The sequence below is a fragment of the Drosophila melanogaster genome, chromosome X (assembly GCF_000001215.4).
Source record: "Drosophila melanogaster chromosome X".
Classification (NCBI taxonomy): domain Eukaryota; kingdom Metazoa; phylum Arthropoda; class Insecta; order Diptera; family Drosophilidae; genus Drosophila; species Drosophila melanogaster.
Window position 1 is genome coordinate 17,255,682 of NC_004354.4, and position 24,299 is coordinate 17,279,980.

General features: G+C 43.0%; 1 protein-coding gene across 9 annotated transcripts in view, besides 1 other annotated feature; it reads left to right on the forward strand.

Annotated features, from left to right (window-relative positions):
• Positions 1-24,299, forward strand: part of f (forked) — a 48,023-nt gene that overhangs the window by 22,740 nt on the left and 984 nt on the right. For 2 of the 9 annotated variants that reach the window (NM_001201729.1, NM_078660.2), the window contains 10 exons: positions 6,959-7,297; positions 14,250-14,433; positions 15,541-15,723; positions 15,807-17,024; positions 17,211-17,667; positions 17,831-18,151; positions 21,934-22,462; positions 23,270-23,630; positions 23,738-23,986; positions 24,052-24,260. In NM_001201729.1, the coding sequence (NP_001188658.1) occupies positions 6,959-7,297; positions 14,250-14,433; positions 15,541-15,723; positions 15,807-17,024; positions 17,211-17,667; positions 17,831-18,151; positions 21,934-22,462; positions 23,270-23,630; positions 23,738-23,986; positions 24,052-24,260 (4,050 nt within the window). Of the gene's footprint in view, positions 1-3,692; positions 4,651-6,958; positions 7,298-9,751; positions 10,100-12,387; positions 13,309-14,249; positions 14,434-15,540; positions 15,724-15,806; positions 17,025-17,210; positions 17,668-17,830; positions 18,152-19,832; positions 20,070-21,933; positions 22,463-23,062; positions 23,139-23,269; positions 23,631-23,737; positions 23,987-24,051; positions 24,261-24,299 lie in introns of those variants that run through there. The other 7 variants (NM_001042819.3, NM_001201731.2, NM_001201730.1 and 4 more) reach the window with 7 other exon arrangements.
• Positions 6,655-6,870: a mobile genetic element.

The following is a 24,299-nucleotide window of genomic DNA, read 5'->3' on the forward strand; positions in this document are numbered from 1 at the left end:
TTTAAAACATTCTTAACTAGAATGAATTTATATCATACAAATTTCTTTGATTTATTTAAACGAACCTGTTTTTTCGTGCGACCTTTTAAACACCGATCGCCGAAGATGCCGAAGAATTCTTTTTAGACAGTTTAGCACATTGACTTTTGCTTTCTACTTTTCCTCTTCCATTTTCACACACACGAAAGTGAAAACTTGCCGTGTTTCGATTCTCGGCCGTTCGAAAATTTGAATTTGAATTGACGGATGGGGCAAGATATATTTAGGTGCCATGTGAGATCTTCGATCTTTGATGATCTAAACCGCTTCGACGGATGGATGAAAACGAAGCGTTTACCGTTCGATCAAAGTCTTGTAGACTGTTCTGCTTTTGATTGGCGAATACCGAGAAATAAAACAATGGAGCGAAAAGTAAAAGTATGCAAGATGTGGTCGCAGTAGTTCGAATATCGGAAGTAAATGAAATCTAAGCACCATAAGTCTACAAATATTTGTATATAATTGTTATAATATAAAATATATATAACTTGAAATGTATTGTATATATTTATTTTAAATTAAGTCAAATTCATTTAAAATTAACCCAGTTTTTATGTATTCCCCCGATTTTCCGTATTGCGCAATTACCCAAATATTCGTAAATCCGTATAGCAGTTTTATTTTCTTCTTTCGTTTTTATTGCCCCACCACAGTGCTATTAAAATTTTTTTGTTGCTGCGAGTGGTGCTGCTTAATGTTTTATGTTTATTTCCTATCCGCCGAGTGGGGCACACAGTTACCCACCGAACAAACTGTTTTCCAGCGCGCCCAAAAGAAATTATTTTCCTTTTTATGGCTTTACCCTTCAAAATCACTGAAGCATTTGTTGGCTGATGATTTCAGCTGTTTTCAAATTGTTAATTTTCGTACTTCGAATACTTCGCAGATTAATAGTCCACCAGCCGTTAAAAAAAAGCTAAGAGTGGGTCAGAAAAATTAATAGTACATTAAATAGAAATTTTCTTAGGAAATATTTTCAAGGACTTCTTTTGATTTTAGGACAATAAGCTATGAATAAGTACTTCCTGTTAGATGTGTGACTTTTACATCTGCTTAAATTATAGTGTAATATAATAATGTAATCTTTTGTCCTGGGAGAAATCTGTAAAACAATATTATTTAATTTCCTCTGGAGATTAGCGAAATCTTAACAATTTCTATAGAGATAGATTTACAGCAAACAAATTATAACGGTTCTGGCTTTATTATATTTATGGTAATTACAAATTAAAACACATATCGAAATACACACTCGTTGCGCAATTTTAGCGCCGAATGCCCACAGGCAATGTAAATACAATAAATATATTATCGATATGACTTGGGATGTATGTCACATCACTTTGATGGACTGAATGGATGCGATTTGGACAGCCTTCGGCCAGATGTGAATTTGAATTTGAATGGCAAGCGACAAATACGTGAAATGCGGATGGATGGTATGGATGGACCTCCATTATAATGTGCTCTGTTATATTTGCATTATAACTACGACTCAATGGCGGCCTTTCTAAGCCACCTAATGGCTCTCATCTCTGGCGTTTTCATTTTCATTGCTCTTTTTGGGTCACATGGCCCAGAGGGAAAGATATTACGCAGAGTTTGAGTTCGAGGTTGAGGCTAAGCACTTTAACTACAAGTTTTTAATTTTTCAGCAGCTGAATGTCACGTAATATTCGTATGACACCCGCAGCCTGAGCGCCATTGAACCAGAAATCGAGGCAACTCTTTACGCCATCTGCACACGCTTTTCATGAGTCACACAGCTGGAAAAGCCGGGTGGAAAAGTACGGAGGAAAAGCGCGCAGGTGGAGTTGCTCAATTGCCACTCAAGAAGCTGCAAGCCAGCCCCAATTCATTTACATTCGCCACGCCTGAGTTGAGCCCGTTCTAGGGGCACAAACTCTATATAGTTACATACTATAAAGTATATAGCATAATTGATATTTGGCATGCCTCGAGTACAATAGGCACTTCGTGTGGCAAATGATTTAGAAGGCAATGAGAACTATAAACACTAGGCGGATATTTTGCAACTTAATTGCATATTTTCTATAGAAATTAGCTAAACTTCGATCAAGGCAAATGGAAAACGATGATGAAATTGGCCTTAAGTAGCTGAAATAATTATAAAGACTATTATGTACTATAACAAATATGTTTTACAAAAAATATTTACATATTTAAAATATTTACAAACGTAATTTTAAATAATTCTTTTTATAGTTATAGGATAAAATATATTATAACATCTTCAACAATTCATGAACAGATAAATAATAAAAATATTTTCCAATAGATCAACGTGAAATTATAGTTAAGAGATATGATTAATTCGTTTCAAGTATTGTTTTATGAACCTATATTTGTACTATATATGTGGACTATAAAAGGGCCTATTTCACTGTCGCAATTGTTGGTTAATTTGGCCAATACAATGCCAATGGCCCGATGCCGTCAATTAGCCGAGAATAGAATTGTGAACTCGAATTGCAGAATGGCCAGCAACAGCGGTGATAATACCAACAACTATGGGCTTTAGTTAATATTACTATGCATGCCAGTGTTGTTGTTTCTGTTGTTGCTGACGCGTGCTCAGCCGAGTGAAGCGACGTCGACGTCGACGCCGTCAGAGGGTTGCCCCAGAGCAGAGTTGACATGGCAGTGAGCGTGAAAAATAAATAAATAATACAATCAGAGGGGCAGCTAAGCCCGCGACTCTTCAATATTGAGCAAACGTTGAACGTGCACAGAGAGAAAATGCTAGCCTGAGTCCGGGCAAAGTGGATGTAAATCACCTTTAATAGCTTCAGTCCGAACCTGCTAGAAAGTGATTTAAAATGAGTGAAAAGTAAGATAAAAATTAAAATGTTTAAATACGAAAATAAACTTGCAAATAAAAAGCAGTAAAGTCATACAATAAATCTAAGTTTTAGAAGTAGACCGTTAGTGAATAATTGAACAGTTTTACAAGTTGTCGATCCTGTCACACTTGAAATAAATAACTAAAGAAATAGGTATTAAATGACGCAGAAGTCACTCAAGTTCCTATTTAAAAAGGTAAAATGTTTTTTAAAAGTAAATTTGTTTTCATTTTGTTTTGAAAAATATGGTCATTTAGATTGTAAATATTGTATTTAATTTTTTTTTATTTGCAAAATTACAATTATTACTATTATTAAGAGTATTCATTATAGTTAAGTGTGTTAAAATTAATAAAAAAAAATTTAAGTAGATATTAAATGGGCATTTGCAATATTTGTAGCTGCGTGTAGCTGCGGCAGCAGTGGCATATCGGCAAACAAAGCGGCACCAACAACACCAGCAGCTCCAACAAAACAGCCCATAATCACAATTACAATAACAAAAACATTTACATCAACAATAACAATAACAATAACAGAGAAGAGCAGCAACAGAAAACTCTTAATCATGAGTGGCGTTTGGCTGGCAGCGCAGCTGGCGCAACGTTTTTGCATAGGAATCCGACTGCGGATTTTGAAGTTGTATCTTTTTTGGCCAGCGAACATTTGCGTCGCCGGCGTCACGGAGCGCGGACGCGACAAACGCGACATTGCCGAGCGGAAACCGGAAAACGAGCGGGTTTTCAGAAAATCAGAAACAGAACGCAATCAGTGACATAAAGTCAACTAGTTCGGGAATTTGGGGGAACGAATTTTCGGGGTGGGAACGAACGTACAAATACGTATATAGAACCAAAACCAGAAGAGGAACAAGCCACGAAACGAATCCAATGGCCAGTTGTGCGCCGGTGATCGTGTGGAACGGTGCTCAGTTTACGGCCAGCAGCAGGGAGCTGGAGCAGCTGCGTCGCGATTACGGTCTGGATGCTCGGATGTTGGAGGCGACACTGGTGCCGCGATATAAACGCCACAAGCCGCAGGCAGCGGCACGGAATGATCACGTTCGTGTGACCAAGGAGCAGCAATCGGATTGGATCCTCAAGCAGGATCGCAGCACCAACGTCAGCCAGGTGAACTTCCATCCCTGGGCGGGTGCTCACTTCGACTTGGTGCCCTGGCGTCGCACGCGATCCGCTTTGGATTTGACAGCAGTGGAGGATTACAATCACGGTCTGGTCGATCCCAAATCGCTGAAGGGTCTGGAGAAATTGGAGCTGAGACAGCAGCGCAGGAGGTTACAGCGCGCCAGGTCAACGCATCAGGGTCTCCGGCGATTGGTGCGCGTCCGCTTGATCTTCTCCATCGAGCTGCGGCACAAGCGGATGGAGGTGCTAAGGAAAAGTTCGCTGCCCGTGCGGGTTTTCGAGCAGCGCTTTGCCCTCTCGGAAAACGAGAGCGCCGCCTACGAGCGCATCCTGCTGGATGCCAATGCGGGAGTGGACCAACATGTGGGCTATTTTAGCAAGAGGCAAGTGGTTACATCCAACCGGGAATCCAACGAAGAGTTGGTGGTGGATTTCGCAAGCGAAACGGAGGCGGATGAGAAGGCAGATGAGCAGCCGGAAAAGGAGGAGGCCCAATATGCCACAATAGCTCCAGCGGAAAAAGGAGGCAGTGCAGCAGTGCCCGACAAGGAATCCGGCCAGGTGCCATGCGTCAAGTGCCGCGATATTGCCATCAAATTGAGGTAAAAGAAATCGCTAGAAAAAATAAACAAAAACGGCAAACCAGAACACAAATTAGCTGCAAAAATAGACGAGCGCCAAAATCAATTAGTTACAGTAATATGTCGATAAAGACTACAAACAAGTGCAAATTCTACAATAATATGGGAGTGCAAGAAATATCAATTTATTGACTATGGTTCTATATTTAGTGCTATATTTTTTTAAGTGCTACCCGAAATATTTGATATCAGTGCAACCTTTAAAAAATCTTTGGAAACTCGTATTATTATTTAATGAGTCTGTTGCCACGACAAAATCCGGGATGGGTATATAATTTATAGTTTTTACCCATCGGATTATGTGCGAACTTTTGGATCGAAAGCAGCTTGCAAATTTCCCACAAACTCTCCGGCTTTCCCATTTCATAAAAACCCACAGATCTTCATGAGTATAATTTCTTAAATGATTATTTTCTTCCGTTCTCTGTTCTTTCACTTTTTCCGAACTTTGACCATCCCCTTCCTCTCCCATACATATTTACTTAACTATTTATGTTTTTGTTTTGATGCTATGAACGAAAGGTTAATAGAAACAAACTCTAAAGTCTGTAGATTATTAAACTATTTGTATTGTTTAATACTCACTTAAAGCAGCTTGCCTTGAAAGGTTTATAATTTTGCTTTTTGAATTACAGTATTAACCGCATGGATGCGTTTGCCATGCTCATTAGTATCTTAGCCAAAAATATTTTGTATATAGGAGTATTGAGCAAATACATTTTTTAAATAGCTGCACGAATCAATAAGTCTAATGCGAACAGCCAATTGGAAATGTAAAATTTAGTTGTTTCACCTTTAAAATAAGTATTTACTTTCTGTTTACTTGAGTTATATCACGAGCCAGCGATCAAATGAAGCCAAAAAACAGAGGGCACCTCTTAACACCCTTAAAGATCATAATTTTCTTAACCCCCTTTGCCACTTCAGTTGACCAACTGGCCTGCAATGCTATTGCCAAATAGCTTATTTCACTTTTTTCTTTCTCAGCTAAATGTTTGTGAGTTTTGTCGGATTGTTAGCTTTGTTGGCTATGTTGGCTTTGTGGTTTTCGTGGGTTTCATGGGCTCGGTGGCACCTGCCCTGTTTTGTTGACACCTGCTACCGGCCCGCTTCCATTTTCCATTTGCCATTTGGTGTGTTCGGCGATGCCAGCGTTGATGCAATAAACTGGAAGAAAGTGTCGTCTTCGCGGCTTTCTGTTTCTTTTTGTTGCCACAAGAGGAAAGCAGCGACAAACGAGCAAAGACAAACGAGATCCATCCACAAATGCCCGGTATTTTCGCATTTTAATGCTGGCGGCGCTGCTTCTCAGCTTTCAATTAATGTGTCGCCGTGTGTATTGTTTCTCTTAGCATTATTATTATGATTGTTATTGTTTATTTGTGCCGCGGAAACGGCAATCAGGTGAGTCAGCAGCAGACTTGACCTGGTTTAGTGATTCGGAAAAGGGCACTCAGTGAATCCAAGTGCAGCCCAAGATGCGCACAAAGATGCCATCAAAATTAATAACCATCACTTCCCCCGGCCAATTAATTAATTAAAAGTTGTGCCTAAATGGCTGTCAAGCAAACAATTTAATAACAATGAGCAATTTTCGTGGGCTATATTGAACATGCTACTAGATTTGCAACAAGAGTAAAAAAAAAACAATTAGCTATTAGTAAAGAGAAAAATGAAATAAAAGTGAATTTTAAGGAAATTTGTAACTAATTTGCTTCGCAACAAAGGTAAACTTATATATTATTTAGTGTTCCTAGATATTAGTAAAAAGGAAGGCGTTAAATGAATTTCAATAATATATTAAATATTTAGTTTTAAAATTGTGTTGCACTTTCTTGGCAAGTTCGTGTCTTAAGTCCTTAGCTTAGTGTGTAAGTTTGTGTCTTAAGTCATTTGTTTGGGGTGCAGAAAAGTAGACTGCAATTGGAGATACAAAGCAAGCTGAAAAGTATGCAATATTTTTTCTCTGCTGACCCTTGTCAAAGGAGATCGGGAAATGAGATCCCTCGGTTGCCTTCTATTGAGCCTCCTTGGTGGGCGAGATCTGTTAAGAGCGCTGGCCAGCCGATTTCTGTCGCGCTCCAGCCTGTCATGGTATCTGCTCGAGTGCTGGTTTATCTCGTCAAATACCGTTGCTAGTTTGAGGTCTTTGTGCAGGGTTGTGTTCCTTACGAACCATTCTGCTCTACATAATTTGGCTAATAAGTCATTAAGCTACTTTCTTACAAATTGTTAATTATTCTATTCCTTATTCCTTTCCATCCTGCAGAACCATAAACGATTATGCGCTCAATTCGAATCTGCACCTAAGCCACAACACCAAACTAAACAATCTGCACAGCAACAAGCTCCTCCACAGCAACCAAAGCCACAGCAGCAGCATCAATCCGAGCACAAGGATGCACTCCCACCAGCTGGATTCCTACCTGGGCGGAGTGGGCAGTATGATGAATCTGGGCGGCATGGGCCAAGTTGGCCAGATGTACCATCCGGGGAGCGTTTCCGGCAGCGAAAGACCCAACGGAGGAGCTCTGGCCCTTCACTATGCTGCCGCACGTGGTTGCCTTGATTGTGTCCAACTGCTGGTCGCCGCATCCGTGGATATTTGGTAAGTAGATGAGTTACTGTCCCAAAGGAGTATAGTATATGATGACCAAAAGTTGCATCGCGATTTGAGTGCGGGGTGAAAGCTCTTGCACCAGCCGTTCATTGTTTTTATGTGTCGGGGAAATCGCTCGACGATCGATGGCTCCACTTTGTGTTTTATTTTTCCCCCATCTGTCTGCATTTCCATTCGATGCGGTTTCTTTCCATTTACTTGCGACAATTATTCTCATTAGGGGTTTCTTATCTGATTCGATTAGTATAAGAGCTGAAACAAGTGAATTAGTGGCTGTGGAAATCTAACTAAATTTGGACTTGGTTATAAAATCCATTTCGAAACGTATGGTGGTAATTATAGCAATGCTTTAAAAACAAGATTAAGAGAGAAAAACGACCAATGTATGTATATATATTTTGAAAAAATTAAAGAACTGGTAATCAATATTTTAGAATACTCTTTTCTTAAGCGAAAATGATATTTGGCAGGTTTATATAGATTTCCAAGTATCAATTCCGTACAAACGTATTATTAAAAGTATTATATTGTTCGATTTATGTACACCATTTTGCCTAGTTGTAATAATCATTCAAATGGAAGCATTTAAGTGTATTAAGCCTTCGTAACGATCTGATTATCATAAACTGAATCAACGATGATGTCGATTTGAGAATTTATCTACCTGGTAAGCTGGGAGTAGTCATTAAATGCACTAATTAAAACTTATTAGCCCATCCAACAAAGTAGAAAGAATGAAGGCGAGTGGTGAAAAACTAGGAAAAAGGCAAGGAAAACCTGGCGAATATCTTGGAAAATCTATCCGCTAAGTGGGTTACCGATCCGTGGCCAGTGTTTGATTCACCTAAATTCCTGTGCTCCAACAGCAGCACGCGTCCAAAGCTGATTCATTTAATTGGGAAATGGGAATGGGAATCCAACTGGCCAAGGCGAGCCAGCCAAGCGAGATGCACTCCATCTTCAGCCCTCCTTGGCCCCCTGAATCGCCTACGATCCCATGCCATCCCATCGAGTCCAGGCCAGGTTTGGTTCTATCGTGTGCTATTTTCAATTGGAGTCAAACTGGAAAACTCACAGCGGCACAAAGCACCGTTGCAACAAGTTTTCCTCACTCGCCACGAAGTGGAGCAACTCCGGACTGACTGGCCAAGGAATCAGAATTGGACTCAGAATCACAGTCGGAATCGGAGTCAGAATCAGTGCCACTGCCTGATCCCCACCTCCCTCGATCGTCCCCAGCTATATTCATATTTACAAAGCGCCAAGGCAGATCAATTGACATGACAACTGACATGGCGACACAGAAAAGAGCGAGAGATGAGAACGAGGGCGGCTCTGTGTATAAAATGTATTGTACAATAACTCGTCCCTTTTTAACGTTAATAATAGGGATTTTTAAAGTATTTTTATTTAATTATTTAGGCTAAGGAACAAAGGGTATTAAGTACTGACTATTTTATCACGAGGTATTATTCCTATAATCACCATTCTATTTTAATTACATTACATCGCCATTCATTTGGCTTAAATGTGGCCTAATGTTATTTATCTTACAATCTTTTCAACCGACCCTCGTCACAAACCGTTTGATAGTTTTGCGTACAGAGACACCACGATCCAAACAGCTGGTGCTTCTTGTATTAATACTGCAAAGAAGTAGGCGAGGGCAGTTTCATGACTTCTTATAAAGAATAAAATAAAATTTTAAAATTTAAATTTCTGTTAAAATTTAAATGAAATTAGTTTAATGTCAAGAAGCAAAAAAATTTGAACATTTTAGAGAATTGTTTACGTATGATTTATTATCTCATGATCTTGCTCCGATGCTATTGTAAATAATATTGAAAAAAAAACTTTCCCTAAATAAGAAATTTAATTGGAAAGCACACTAATTTTAAAGGCTTCAGAAATTGATGATTTCAAATTTTTTTTCAAATTATTTAGGGTGTCATAATTAAATGGCACCTATGTACTTCCGGGTGACTTGTGTTGAACTGTCAATCCGCCCTCTCCACTGGCCATTTGATAATAATGCGTATGGCGACAGCTCGGTCTCGAGTTACCTGATTTGCCCCCGTCATGCCCCCTGCGTCACCAAAAGAAGAGCAGGCCGAAGAAAAAGAAGAAGTGGAGGGAGCAACACCACCAGCACCACCAGTGGTTCGCGGTGGCCACTCGATGGCGCTTGGCGTTCGGTGGTGCTGGCTATTCGCGTTTGGCTAGTCGAGGCGAACGGTGCTTTCGTTCGTGGGTCTTATATCGTATCGGTCTCGTGCAGCATAATACAACACATATATTTCAAACAAATATATAGAGTGATAGTTGGTGTTAAAGTTGTTACTGTTTACCAGCTACCGTTATGCAGCAGCAACATGCGGCCACGGAATGAATTTGAATTTTGATTTCAATGGTGCATTTAGTGCGGTTTCGTTGTGAAGCTCGATGCATCAGCGCGGCCACGCCCCCGCGACTGTCCGTTGGTCAGCCAGCAGAAGCAGCATCAGCAGCAGCATCAGCAGCAGCACTAGCAGCAGCAGCAGCAGCAACAGCAGACAAAATTTCGCGCTTCAAAGTATCTCAAATGCAGTTAACGAATCGGAACGCGAATTAATTAACAGTTTCAGTGTACCAAAGAACTGCAAGGCACAAAGGCAGCTAAAGCAAAAGCAACATCACCATCACCATCACCGTCTGCACCCCGCAAACAGTAGCCACAACATTTGGCTTAATGCCCAAGCCAGCAGCAACATCCGCAGCAGCAGCAGCCGCAGCAACCGCAACCATGAAAAGGTAGCAACGGCTGCTTTTGGCCAACATTCAGTTGCCACTAATCGATTGGCCAAGGCAGCGAGTAAATCGAATTGGCCACCGGGACGCCAAGGATGCCGAGCTAATCCAATACGCTTTTTTTTTGCCAGTGTGTTTGAGTGCGGAATTAAATGCTCTAAAATATATGTGCGTTCAGTTGTGGTGCTTGTGCTTGGTCTCAGAAAAAACAGTTTAATGATCATTTAATACACCAATAAATATATTCAGAAATGCAGCACATCAGTAAATGGAAATAGCAGTAATAATTATAATTTATTGAAAATAGAAAGCCTAGTTGAGCAAATAACTTACTTTAAACAAATTGGATGTAGAATTGAGCTGGACTGTGATTAATCATCTTGACTCGTCTAATAATGTTTATAAGGAACAAAATTAACATATTCTTAGTGAGAAAATCTTCTATACTTCAAAAAAGAAGGAGTCACGAATCAAAACTCAAATTTGTATGGTATAGAAGATTAACACATATTTATATGTATGTAGGTGGTAGTTGTTTGCTATGAGCCAGTATGCATACCCTTTCCTAGGATGACTTGAATCTTAAAATAACCCAGATAAGACTTGATAATTGTTAGAGAATTCAAGCGGCACTTGCTGCCCACATCTTAACGTATCCACTAATCGCCGCGTAATACTAACATCGGCTATTGTATCTGTATCTTTGTATCTGTTTATCTCCCTGGAGTCTTTTTGTGTCACTCGCATGTCTTTCATTCTGCATTCTCTCAGCGATGGGCAATCGACGAGTCTGGATTGTGGATCGCCAATTGTTGATCGTCCATCATTGGATTCGAGCACGCAAATGTTCAATTAAATAAACGAGTCTATAACTGTCAACTGGCATTTCTAACGAGGCTCCTGCTTCGCCTCAATTATTTCGCTTTTTAAAACCACTTGCTGCCTCGGCCCCCAGACACATTAAATAAATTAAAAAATAATTATTAAACTGCAAATAGTGAGAAAGAAGACAAGGGGGGCAAACACAAAAAAAAAAAAAAACAGCAAAGAGGAAAAAATTGGCAATGTATATAGAAATATGTTTCGTACTGTATTTTCACCTACTAAAGAAGCCACAACATACGAAAATAAATGGCGGGATGGAGTGGATGAAGATGAAAAATCAACTTTAATTGGTTTACAATTCATTTCTAAGCGAGAAAAGCTGGAAAATGTAACAAGTAGTCCGAAGTCGGACGAAGAAAGCTAACTCCGCCGCCGTGCGCAATATCCATGAAGTCGTAAGCCAGTTGACTAAGTGAACAGATACTAGTATCCGTACCCATATAACCATCATCATCATCATCGCCTCCGACGCCTCCGTTCGGCCCCGAATCTTCTGGAGCTCAGGGGCGAAAGCACAGTGGGACCATGGTTCGACCATTTAGGGTCGAATCTAAAGTAAAATGGTTTAGGCAATATTTGGGATAAGTAGGAGGGCATTGTTCAATACAATACTAGTAATACTAGTTAACTAGTAAAAAAATAACTATAAATCAGATCATTAAAGTAAATTCTCCATAATTATACTGTTTAATGGATTCATAGAATATGCTTAATATTAAAATTGATGAAAAATTATGAAAAAGGTTTCAAAAGTAAAAATCAAAACAAGTATGTATTTTTTGTCTCAGAATTCGTTTATGGAGTTCTGGTGCCTGATTTATTGCTTGCGAATTGTGTTAACAATTAAATGGTGCGCAAGTTGGTAAACTATTTTCCTAACTCTGCTCAGCTGCCTGTTAGGCAATTGAGAGTTGGAAAGGCCTGACCAAATTCATGGCGTTTTGCTGGTCTATAATTTTGGCGCTAGCCAAATTGGCGTGATCACGGTGATCAGTGGCCATTATAATTCTCCCGTTGGATGGGGCACTCCCACTCTTGCCCCACTGTGGCATGAGGAAAGCCAGGCCAAGCCAACTAAACGGTAACACCAGCAACTCCAGCTAGATCTACACGAGTGGCAGACGCCAAGACAAGTGCAGACTTTAGACTGGGAGTCAGGCGTAACTACTCGTGGAGAGAAACCTCCTCCCCCTTGACGGTTTCTATGTTTGTTTCGCTTTTAGGCGTTAATTTCACCTAAAAATGTATATAGATGTAGATGTGAGGCAAGAAGCATAAGTTTGTCGAGCAGATCGAGCATCGAGGGTTTAATCACAGCCCAGACATCGCAGCGAGATGTCGGAATAATGCCGACTTTCGGTTTCAGCAGGTGTATACATATGTGATCCATAAAGAAATTGTACAAATAAAGTGAAAAACAAAAGACTGCAGCCGAAAACTTGCTATGCAAATCAAAGCATTTAAGTGATTTTTCCTAAACCAGTTCCATAAATCGAACTCATTTTTTTTCCCGTGCCTGTGTGTGTGCATATAAGTGTGTTTGTGTAACGGTACAAGGAAAATCAAAGCTACACGAAAACCGGAAAATATATAAAGTCTAGTGACAAACGAAAGTAAAATTTGAAATTTCGAACGTGAACGGTAAGCCAAGGCGAATAAATTAAAGTTCACCAAATAAGTTCAATTAAAACACCAGCGCACCAAGAGCACTGCCAATTCGAACCCATTCAAATATAAATCAATATATACATATATCTGTTAAAAGCAAAGGACCCACTCAAACACACACCCCAGTCACCTGACCACCAAATCCAGTCCACTTCCTCATCGTCACCATCCTCCTCCTCATTCGCTAGCTACTTCTCCACGATCAACGTTAAGAAGGGCCTCCTAGGCCGCATGACCACAAGTCTGACCTCCTACCGCCGCAGCAAGCAGAAGTCCAAGTCCAACAATGACATCCACACCATCATCGCAACCGAGGTGGTGACGGCGGCCATTCTCAGCAGCAGTGTCCACAGCAGCAGCACAGGATCGGAAATCGGGGACGGCGGACAGGGCAACACCAGCCTCATCGAGGAGGCAGCTGCCCAGGATCAGAGCAGCGAGGAGCAGGATCGCCAGCATCAGCACGCCAAGGATCCACTAGCCCAAACGGAGATGAATCATCACCCGCACTCGCACCACCAGCGGAAGTCCGCCGTGGAGGTGGTGCGCCAGCAGATGGACGACGACGGGGATCAGGACTCCAACGATGACGACGAGACCATGCCCATGATGAGCGGCGTCGGGCGCAAGGAGCAAAACAATCGACGCAGCGTCGTTAGGTGGGATATCACTAAAAGATCACTGATGATCTTGGGTGATCACAAAACTTTTTACCTACATATACATACGCAATAAATAATACAGGTCAAGTAGTATAGCAGTATATGTCTGGGGCTAAATAATAATAATTAATTCCATTCTCGTTGCTGCAAATGACTGCCTTTTTGTCTTGGTTTAAAAAAGAAAATGGTTAAGATCAATAAGAATTTATAAGCCGTTAAGAAAGTTTTCAGTTACGATCGTGCGCTTGCACTTACTTTCGAATTACATTTTCATAGATGCTTAAAATGAATCATGAACTGAAACCATGTACTCATATAAATATGCCTCCGATTCATTGGTTTGAATGACTAATTTATATTATTAAAACATTTACATAAAATATTGTGTCTCACAAGGCGATCAATTGGTTTAATGCGATTAAAATTTTAAACTTATCATTTAATAGAGGCCTATAGATTTCGACATAATCTGGAAACTTGTTACCCAATTCCTATCAATGGCAGACCACATTTGATGGGATTATAGTCGGCTGAACACCGTGACAAATCGGTGCATAACTTTTCCCACACATTCTCCAAAGATTACCATTTCCATTGGCGGTGGAGTTGATTAATCTCTGCCTACCGTCCACCATCTCTTTGTAATCGATCGATCAATGATATTCCGCAATAAAAACGAGTGAAAAACCGGTCAAAGAAGAGGAAAATGCTGAGTAGAGATTTTCCAGTGACCCAGTGCGTTTCTATCGATTAACTGCAGTTATATGTTATAGACACTCTATATGCCATATCTGCGATAGGAATAGGTGCCTTCGAAATGAGAGCACTTTTAGCTATTTCGGTGCAACTTTTTGTTCATTAAGCTGCCCCTTTGTACGAGTATACTATACCACCTAATTGGATGACAAGTAATGAGCCTTTTTTCCGCCGCATTGCAGCGCCAATACGCAAATGGACAACGATGTCACGCCCGTTTACCTGGCGGCGCAGGAGGGCCACTTGGAGGTGCTCAAGTTTCTGGTGCTCGAGGCCGGCGGCTCTTTGTACGTCCGTGCACGCGACGGAATGGCACCGATCCATGCCGCTTCACAAATGGGCTGCTTGGATTGCCTCAAATGGATGGTGAGTAGATGGTGCACCAAATGCATCGAATTCGGTCTTTTAATCCGATCTGTAAGCAGCTAACTGCCAACTTGGCTGGCCATCTTGGCCAACTGCAGCAGTTGAACGCAATGCAGGTCAATTGCTACGTTAAGTGCATTGGCCAAAACTGAATGTTGCATTAGGATTGAACAGAAACGAGCAAAAACAGAAAGGGTTTTTAATAATATTATTTAATATTATTATAATATAATCCGATTTTTAGGGTGGGATTAATAGATGATTAGTAATCTAAAATGAGCAAATTGCTGCATTAATATCAATTTACAATGCATAGCATTGAAAATCCATCAAGCTTGTACATTCTAAGAGTCTACTTTCATTGATGCAGAATACTATTCTATTACTCGCAAAAGGGACATGGATTGTTCTTAACCCATTCATTTTTCTCAGTGCGGCTGTGAACCCGTTTCTTTTTGCTAATGTCTGTGGGTCCTGTTTTTCAATAGTTTTAACGGGGTTCTCGAGTGGGATTCCCGGCCAGTTTGTCGCCAGGCCAGCGCCATTTATCAATCGGGGAATGCGCTCGATGGAGGAGGGAGCAAGTTACCAAGTAGCCAACTAGCGAAGTGGACAAGTGACCGAGGAGCGGAGAGAGTGGCTTATGCAAAGCCACATCTTCCAGTGCTGACAATGGCCTCCCAATAACCAGAATGCAATTTCAAGATCATCGCCAGCGGCAGTGGAAAACCGCCTTTCTAAATTGAACTAAATAGTTTCCATTATAGCCGCAACGCCTGCCGGCTGGCAAACCACTTTCCACATACGCAGTCTGTGAGATACTTAACCGCCGAAAGACATTGAGTTGATTTAGTGGACAAGGAGTCGGCATTTCGATGGACAGCGCGGAATGAATACCTCAACATCTCGTCAAGACATCGTGCTTTTAGATGGATAAGCTGTAATAAACATGGTCAAAATGACAGTTGTGCTTCGAACTAAAGAGACGTTGATGGATCGTTCGGTTTCGGGTGGTTTAAAAACATATTCATTAGTCACTTATAACAGATAGTAAATCATTTTATTGCACACATATTATATTTGTTTTTCCCTCTTATCCCATCAAAGGTCCAGGATCAAGGTGTGGATCCCAATTTAAGGGATGGCGATGGAGCTACGCCCTTGCACTTTGCCGCCTCCCGTGGACATCTATCCGTAGTCCGTTGGCTGCTCAATCACGGAGCCAAATTGTCCCTGGATAAATATGGCAAATCGCCCATTAACGATGCGGCAGAAAATCAGCAGGTTGAGGTCAGTGTTGAACTAGAAAAATTTCAATTAAACATACATATTAACATATTAACTATTTACCCCTACAATTTTTTCTTGTTTAGTGCCTGAATGTCTTGGTTCAGCACGGCACTTCGGTGGATTACAATGGCAAAAGTAGCTCACAGCGGCACAAGTCGCAGCAGCAACTGCACCAGCAGCACCAGCAACAGCAGCAGCAACAACAGCAGCAGCACCTGAGCAGCAGCTGCAACTCGAACTCGAATTCCTCGAAGCAGACGAGTCGCAGCAATACGATCAAGTCCAAGTCCTCCTCGACTTTGAGCTCCGACGTGGAGCCATTTTACTTGCATCCACCGGCCTTAGCAGGCGGATCAGGAGGATCGGGAATGGGCTTGGGCATGGGAATGGGCATGGGCATGGGCATGAGCATGGGCCTGGGAATCTCAAGGAAGAACAGCGATGCCTTGTACTCGCAACAATCGAGGAGTTCCTCCGAGAAGTTGTACAACGGTTCGTCCTCCTTGGGCGGCAATCCGGGTGGCAACAGTTCTTCGGGAGGCGGAGGCGTCGGAGGAGGAGGTGGAAGCGGTGGAGCCCTGCTGCCCAACGATGGGTTGTATGTGAATCCCATGCGGAATGGCGGCATGTACAACACCCCATCGCCGAATGGCAGCATCTCCGGGGAGTCGTTCTTTCTGCACGATCCGCAGGACATCATCTACAATCGGGTGCGGGATCTGTTCGTGGACTCCGATTGCAGCAGCAGTGTGAAACAGCATGGCAAGAGTCACGCCCACCAGCTGCTACAGTCGAAAGCGGGCAACGCTATGACCATCCAGGCGGACGTCCACTCCAGCTCCAGCGGAGCGGGCAGCGGCTCCGACGAGTCCGTCTCCATCTCGTCCAGCTTCAACTCGCCGAAGCAGCAGCAGCAGCTGCGCAGCCAGAGTTTCAATCGCCACGGTAGCAGCAGCAACATCAGCGCCAGCGGCAACATCAAGAACAACAACTACAAGGCGCACAAGGGCAAGCCCAGCAATCAGAATGGCGGCGGGGATCACGACTACGAGGACATATATCTGGTGCGCGAGGAGTCGCGCAAGCAGCACCAGCAGCAACAGCAACACCAGTTGCAGCAACAACAGCAGCTGCAGCACCAGGCCACCCAGCAGCAGCAGCAGCAGCAACAGCAACAGCAGCAGCTGCAACACAAATACAACGTAGGACGATCCCGGTCGCGGGACAGTGGCTCCCATTCGCGATCGGCCAGCGCCAGTTCCACCAGGAGCACGGACATTGTGCTGCAGTACAGCAACCACGTAAGGATCATTTGTTATTGCAACAGAAAGGTCTAAAAGTATGCAAGAAAATATTTTAATTTAATGCAACAAACAACATATTTTTAAACCTGATATGCATTTGCTACTTAAAGACACCTTTCAATGTGCTAATTAACTAAATTATGTTTTAGACTTATATTATAACAATTCCTTTTGATCCTTCAGCATTTGAACAACAAGCGCAACATGAACAACAACAGCAACATGAACAACAGCAGCAGCAACATCGCACAGAGCAGCAGCAGCAACAACAACAACAATAGTCTGCTGAATCGCAATAAATCACATTCGATTATTGGACTGCACAGCAGCAAATACGAGTCCTCGCTGAAGGACAACTACAGCGCAAAGAACGTCAATCTGAAGAACCAACTCCTCAACGGCGGCATCAAGAGTGATACCTACGAAAGTGTCTGTCCGCCGGAGGATGTGGCCGAGCGGACCAAGCAGACGCACAAGAACTCCATGATCCGCAACAATCTGGCGGATGCCTCCAGCAACAACAACACCAGCGGCAGCATCAACAACATCAGCAATATTGGCAACATGAACGGTGGCAATCAGAGTAGCAGGAATCTCAAGCGGGTCTCCTCAGCGCCACCAATGCAAAATCTGGCCGTGGGTGAGTACAGAATATTTGAAAACAATAAATAAGAAGATAACAAACTTTTAGACTTAATATGATTACTTATTGACTTTAGAGTAAATGCGTCTGTCTCTTGAGCAATTCTCTGTATGAAAATGTTGATTTAAAACTCTTGAAAAATCCTCTTCTAATCCTTTAGTGAATGGACCACCTCCACCACCACTACCTCCACCATTGAGGGCACCAGTTCAACAGCAACGCAATAACTTGAGCGTCGATCAACCGAACAGCATGACCGGCAACAATGGCATCTACAAGAAGAATGTCTTCGGACCGAATCAGGGTCCAACCAACGCCAATGGAACAGGTGGTGCAGCTCCTCCGCCAGTTCCAGCACCCAATCCCGTGGCCACTGAAGCAGTGGACTCGGATTCGGGACTTGAAGTGGTCGAGGAGCCGAGCTTGAGGCCATCGGAACTGGTGCGCGGCAACCACAATCGCACCATGTCCACCATATCGGGTGAGTTCTAAATGATTAAAATTATATACTCTACTCTATCTTCCACTAATCAATGGAGTTAAATTAGAAAATCTCGAATGATTAATGTAGTTTATATCAAAATTGTGCACTGGTTGGAGTTATCCCAGGACCCCATGACCATTATCACACCGAGAAATCCATCCGCTATAATCATTGATTGACTGATTGATTAAAGTTCCCTAACCGTTTGCCAGGTCTTTGAACCCCATGATTTTTGTGGGGGGTTCCGCATCGTCGATGGCTTGTGACCACTGTCCACTTGTCCGTCTTGATTGATCAATTAGGGGAAATTCGCCAGTCATGTTCGGCTGATGGGGGGAAAATGGCTGTGAAGTGCCCTGCAGTGAAAAGATATAGAAACGAGTTGCTCGAGGAGAACCTGATGTCTGAGCGGCAGTCGAAGGCTGTCGATTGGATGGGATAATGGTTACATCTTGATTGAAGTGTTGGCTTTCAAGCAGTGTTAGCAAATGGCTGTGCGAACAAAGCCATACAAATAATGTCGTCAGTTTGGAAAATATTATGATTGATTTGTGTGTAGCCATATGGAAACAATTTCTCCTTATTTCAACAAATGCAGCTTGGCAATTTTCTGTCCACTACTTTTCATCACCTTTCAGGATGCCTTTGCTAATTAGTTAAAAATCCAAGTGGTCGTTTTCCTAGCCGATTTGTTGAAGCCCGAAGACAATAACCCTCATTATCACACAATAAATATCGGGTATTTACTTAATTGCAAAAATAGGCGTAACTACGCAAGCAAAAAACAACTGAAAAATGCGAATAATACCTGCCATGTTTGACATGTGTTGGCTCCGATTTTCCATTTGTTAATTGCCCATTATGTCCGATGGGGCAGGAGAAATGGAGAGAGGCTTTAATTGAGCCGACGTTCACACGATAAGGCGGCGAAGATCCGTGGAAAATGTGGCCAAAACAAAGAAGTGGAAGTCGGGTTTTGTGCTGAAAAAGTGGAAAACTGAAAAAGTGGAAGTGCCAACGATGAAACAATCCCAGCCACTTGACTGCCGTATAAGACACAAGTCATTCGATATAAGCTACACTCAGCGAAAAGTCGTAGCTCATATGCTCCTTTCACACGGGAAAAAATATGAGGGGGCTTTCTTATAAAGGTACGCAATCTAAAATCCTGGTAACTGTCTAATCTCTGTACATCTGTACATCTCTGGCTTATAACCCAATTGATTTAACATCATTTTGATAAAGAGTTTTTACCAATTGATAAATTCGGTAGATGTGAATTATTTCGAGTGCATTAACCTACAACATAGTCGATTGTCGTTGGGTTAGAGGCCTTCAAAAGACGTATGCCATATACCCACAGTGGACATTTGGGATCCCCGGATTCGCGATGAGGAAGCAATTTGCCACAACTCGCGAATGTCCCACACATACACACTTGCACATAACAATTGGCGACCGTCGAGCCATCACCCGCACCACCGCTCACATGGGCCACGCCCACTGCGCCTCCTCCGCCTTTTGGCAATCGGCTCGTGGAACTTCGCATCTGCCAACTGCGAAAGTTTTACCCACGAAAGTGAACGTGTTTCTGCGAAGCGGCCTCTCTCGTGTCTCCAATGCGATCCGTCGTCATGGTCTTGGGTGAATAACTTTGGCGATGGCTTGAACCCAGTTCAGGCTGCCAACGGAGCTCGCCCAGGCAACATCGTCACCCGGAGTTGAGAGCCGCGACTTTTTCAAGCCTCCACCCCGACTTATCCGGCCGTCCGTCCATATCGCGTTGAACATTCTGATAATGTGCATTGATTGAACATAGATAACAGAATGAATATGCTGGGCTCGGTTAAGATGCACAAGAATTCGCGCCGAAACTATTTCACGCTCAGCTTCCATCGGTTCGATATTTTTCGGTGTAAGTGCTCCCAACTGAAATCGGTGTTGTAGATAATCCCAAAGGGTTACAGCCCGTGAAGTGTATTTACTTTAAGTTTTTCTGTGTTTTTGTTAAGTGGTTTTAGAGCTACATTCTTTGATGGCTTTAAATAAGAACGGCTACATTTGATGATATATTACAAACGAGTAATATATTTACGTTATGTGTTGTGCAACTGGTACCTTTTCTGCTTAACTTACAATTTGTTTTTATAAATTTTGTAAAATAAATTTTAAACATATACCGCTTAAAATGTAGTGAGCCCACAATTTCTTAAATAATTAACGTAAACACATTGTATTCTTTAATACTTACACTTTTCTAACAGATTAAACTTAATATTTATTGCTTAATATTATGCAATACTAACTCTTATGATTGAAATGTTTAAGCATTAGTTCCTAAATCGTAATATTTTATCGAGAGTGGACAGCTCTTAAAGAAATGTGATTTGCACTTTGTAAGCCAAGCCAATTAAGTCAATTTAAAAACTGATACCATGAAGATCAGGCATTGCACTCGTAAAACTGCAAACGAAACCAAACTGGACATCAACTCCAATTTCGAATTTCACCGCGAACTTGACAAGTACAAGCCGCTTTTTGCTCCGCACAAATTAATAGATAAAATGTGTGGGGACATGTGGAAAAATGAAAAAATGTGCTTTTCGTTAGCTCGCTTGAGTTGTTTTTTCAAATCGAATGAATAAATTCAATGCAAACTGGCTGGACTCGATTGCGAGTAGTTTTGGCCATAAGAGTGCAGCCATGAATCTGCACCACCACCTCGTATGGTCTCGTCCAAACCACGTAATGATCGCCGTGGAAACGGGTTACCAAAGGCCGTGAAAGTTGGGGACCCGATGCGATCGGGTTTAGATGGTGTTTGGCCAATTAACCGGCTGCCTGGAAATTGAATGCAGAGAGGCGACTTCAATGGAAACGGCGGCTAATTCAATTTTTATGGGTATACTCCCACGAAGACGTTGGCGGGGAACTTATTCTTCCGTGTCTGCGGATATTAATCCAACTATATAATATATATATGATTTCCCAGGAAGCAAAGCGAGCTTTCCATCAAATCTGAGCTGCTTCCAGGCAAACAATAAGGAAAGGCATTGAATTGGGACACTTGAATGTTTCCGACATGCCAATATCTAAATTATGTTCTATCCAATCATGTGCGGACTTTTAGCCACATTCGTTGGCCACCTATCTCTGTTCCTTGGTCTCACCATTTATCAAAATTGGGGTATCGAGCATCTCTCGATTACATATACATTTAACCACCAATAAGTTATCATTTATCAACTTGAGATTCTGAAGTTTGGTTACCAATTAATATGTATGCCTAAAATTAATTGAAATATAAATATTTTAAATAAACTGCAGTAAAAGTGAACCCGACTTGATTTGGAAGCCAAGGAAATATTTAAAATATATTCATTTTTTGAATGTATATATAAATGATTATTATAGTTCCCAAAATGAGCTCTAATTTCAAATTATTTGCATTCCAATATGCAGCACTCATTTAACATTTCTCTCCGTTAGACTTCCACACAAAAGTAATTTATTTGATTCACTTGTTCGTATTTTTATATGCAACTGGGTTGCAACTCCGTCTCCTTCTCCTCGCAAATCTCCGTCTGGTGGTGAAAGGCGCCTACGCAGCGATCCATTGTGGTTTGGGCTTCTCGTAGCTTCGTAGTTTCATAGTTTCGTATTTTCTTCAGTACATTTGCTGTAGTTTATTTGCTGGCTGCTCAAGTTAGCATGACCAGAGTCAGACTGCTGATAACTGCTAACCCACAAAACTCATAAATAAATTGGTTCAATTCCAGCGAACAAGAAAGCCAAGCTGCTCAATGCCGGCAGCACAAATGGTAGCTCCATCGCCGCCAGCTCGGATGACTCCCAGTCCCGATACGGAGGATCTGTACATGCTGCCAATGGTTCTGCGGCCAATGGCCACTTCTATGGCTACTCGGAGGGCAACAAAAACCAGGGGAGCAATGGCAATGGCAACGGCAACGGCAACGGAGGTGGCGGCAACTATCACAGCCATCCCAATCAGCCACACTACGCGACTGGCCAGCCGCATCAGTACACGCCCAGCCTGTACGGAGGAGGCTCCTCCGCCGAGGATCACTACGAACTTACACAGCAGCAGCAGCAGATTTACGGGGAAACCCATTTGCCCAGCGGACAGAGGACGGGCGGACCCAATCTGGTCAACAAGCAGCTGGTGCTGCCTTTTGTGCCGCCCAGTTTTCCCAATAAATCACAAGACGGCGTCACGCATCTCATCAAGCCGTCCGAGTATCTCAAGAGCATCAGCATCGACAAGCGTTCGTGCCCATCCTCCGCCCGGTGAGTAGTGTTTATTCACCAAATACCCCCATGAATCGCAGAGTATATGTACCTACTCGTATATATCCTCCATCCTCCGACTTTCAATTAGCACATGGCAGCCGATTTAATTTGGCTGAACATCTCGTGCAACGGCTTTTTATAATTAGTATCGGCGGTACTGTTGCCTCGCCTCAATTAGCCAAAATCTAAAAAAAAAATATATATATATATAAAAAGATACATGGCTTCAAAGACGCTTGGCTGCCGCTGAGCAATTAGCAGCTAGCAGATGGCTAGATCTCTGTGCTGCGCCAATTTGCAGCGGAAAATGGCTAAAGAAAATATAGCTAGATTTTCTATACCCAACAAGAGTTTTTCTTACAAAATGCAATTTGAGACAACTCAATTTGAGATAAGCGTAGCTGCTGACAAATTGATGTTTAATGTGCCACTCATCAGTAATGGTATTGAATTTACTTGGTAAAACAAGCTCGGATTGAAGAAAAAGTCAGATGCGCAGCACTGTAGCCGAGAGATATTCGCGACTTCCTCTGCCGATCAAGAGTGCATGAAATTTTATGCGTGCCACTTTGCGGCCTGCCACTTTTCTTACCACAGATGCGATGTTGCAGCCGCCACTGCAACTCAGTTGCAATCCGAAGATGATACTGCGCACACGCCACACCTGGCGCAGGTCCGCCATTCGCCTACTGGCCACAACCCACCCCCATCTCCCAACTGCCCTCTGCCAATTGCCATTTTCCAGTGAAAGTAGCCGAGATCTCTACCTAATCCAACATTTTCCCCCTTTTGTTCCACCAACAGCTCCACGGATACGGAGGACTACATGCAGATACAGATCGCCCAGCAGCAGTCGCATCCGCACCAGCACCAGCACCACCCCCATCCGCATCCACATCCGCACCATCCCCACCAGCTGCATGGAATGGGCGAGCAGCCGCCGTTGCCGCCACCACCGCCGCCTCTACCCCACGGAATGTTACCCCCGCAGCCACCGATGGGTCCACCGATGGGTGTAGCAGGTGGCCAGGACGCAACCATGTCTGGCAAATCACACAAGCCCAAGAAGCCACACGGATCGGCACCCAATAGCCAGGACACGGCCACCAGGAAGCAGCACCAGCCACTCTCGGCCATCTCTATCCAGGATCTGAACAGCGTACAGGTGAGCAATTGGCACTCCACTGTGGTCAGGAACACATATTATTAGGAAGGCTCATAAGAAACAATTGTGCTTAACTTACTACAATTCCTGGACCAATTCTCCTTCAGCTGCGTCGCACGGACACACAGAAGGTACCGAAGCCCTACCAGATGCCAGCTCGCAGCCTGAGCATGCAGTGTCTGACCTCCAGCACGGAAACCTATCTTAAGTCCGACCTAATTGCCGAGCTAAAGATCTCCAAGGACATACCGGGCATCAAGAAGATGAAAGTGGAGCAGCAGATGGCTAGCCGGATGGACTCGGAGCACTACATGGAGATCACCAAGCAGTTCTCGGGCAACAACTACGTGGACCAGGTGAGTTCTGGCCAACTGGTGCCAGCCGAAACACAAGCGAACGGTGGTTAAGAGGCGGGTCAAAGATCTACTTGCAGATACCGGAAAGGGACCAGGCCGGCAACGCCATACCCGATTGGAAGCGCCAGATGATGGCCAAGAAGGCGGCCGAGCGGGCCAAGAAGGACTTCGAGGAGCGTATGGCTCAGGAGGCAGAGTCACGCCGCCTCTCACAGATTCCCCAGTGGAAGCGGGATCTACTGGCGCGACGCGAGGAGACGGAGAACAAGCTGAAGTAAGTGGGTGTAGTGGCTAGTGGGGAGTCTCCTGACCC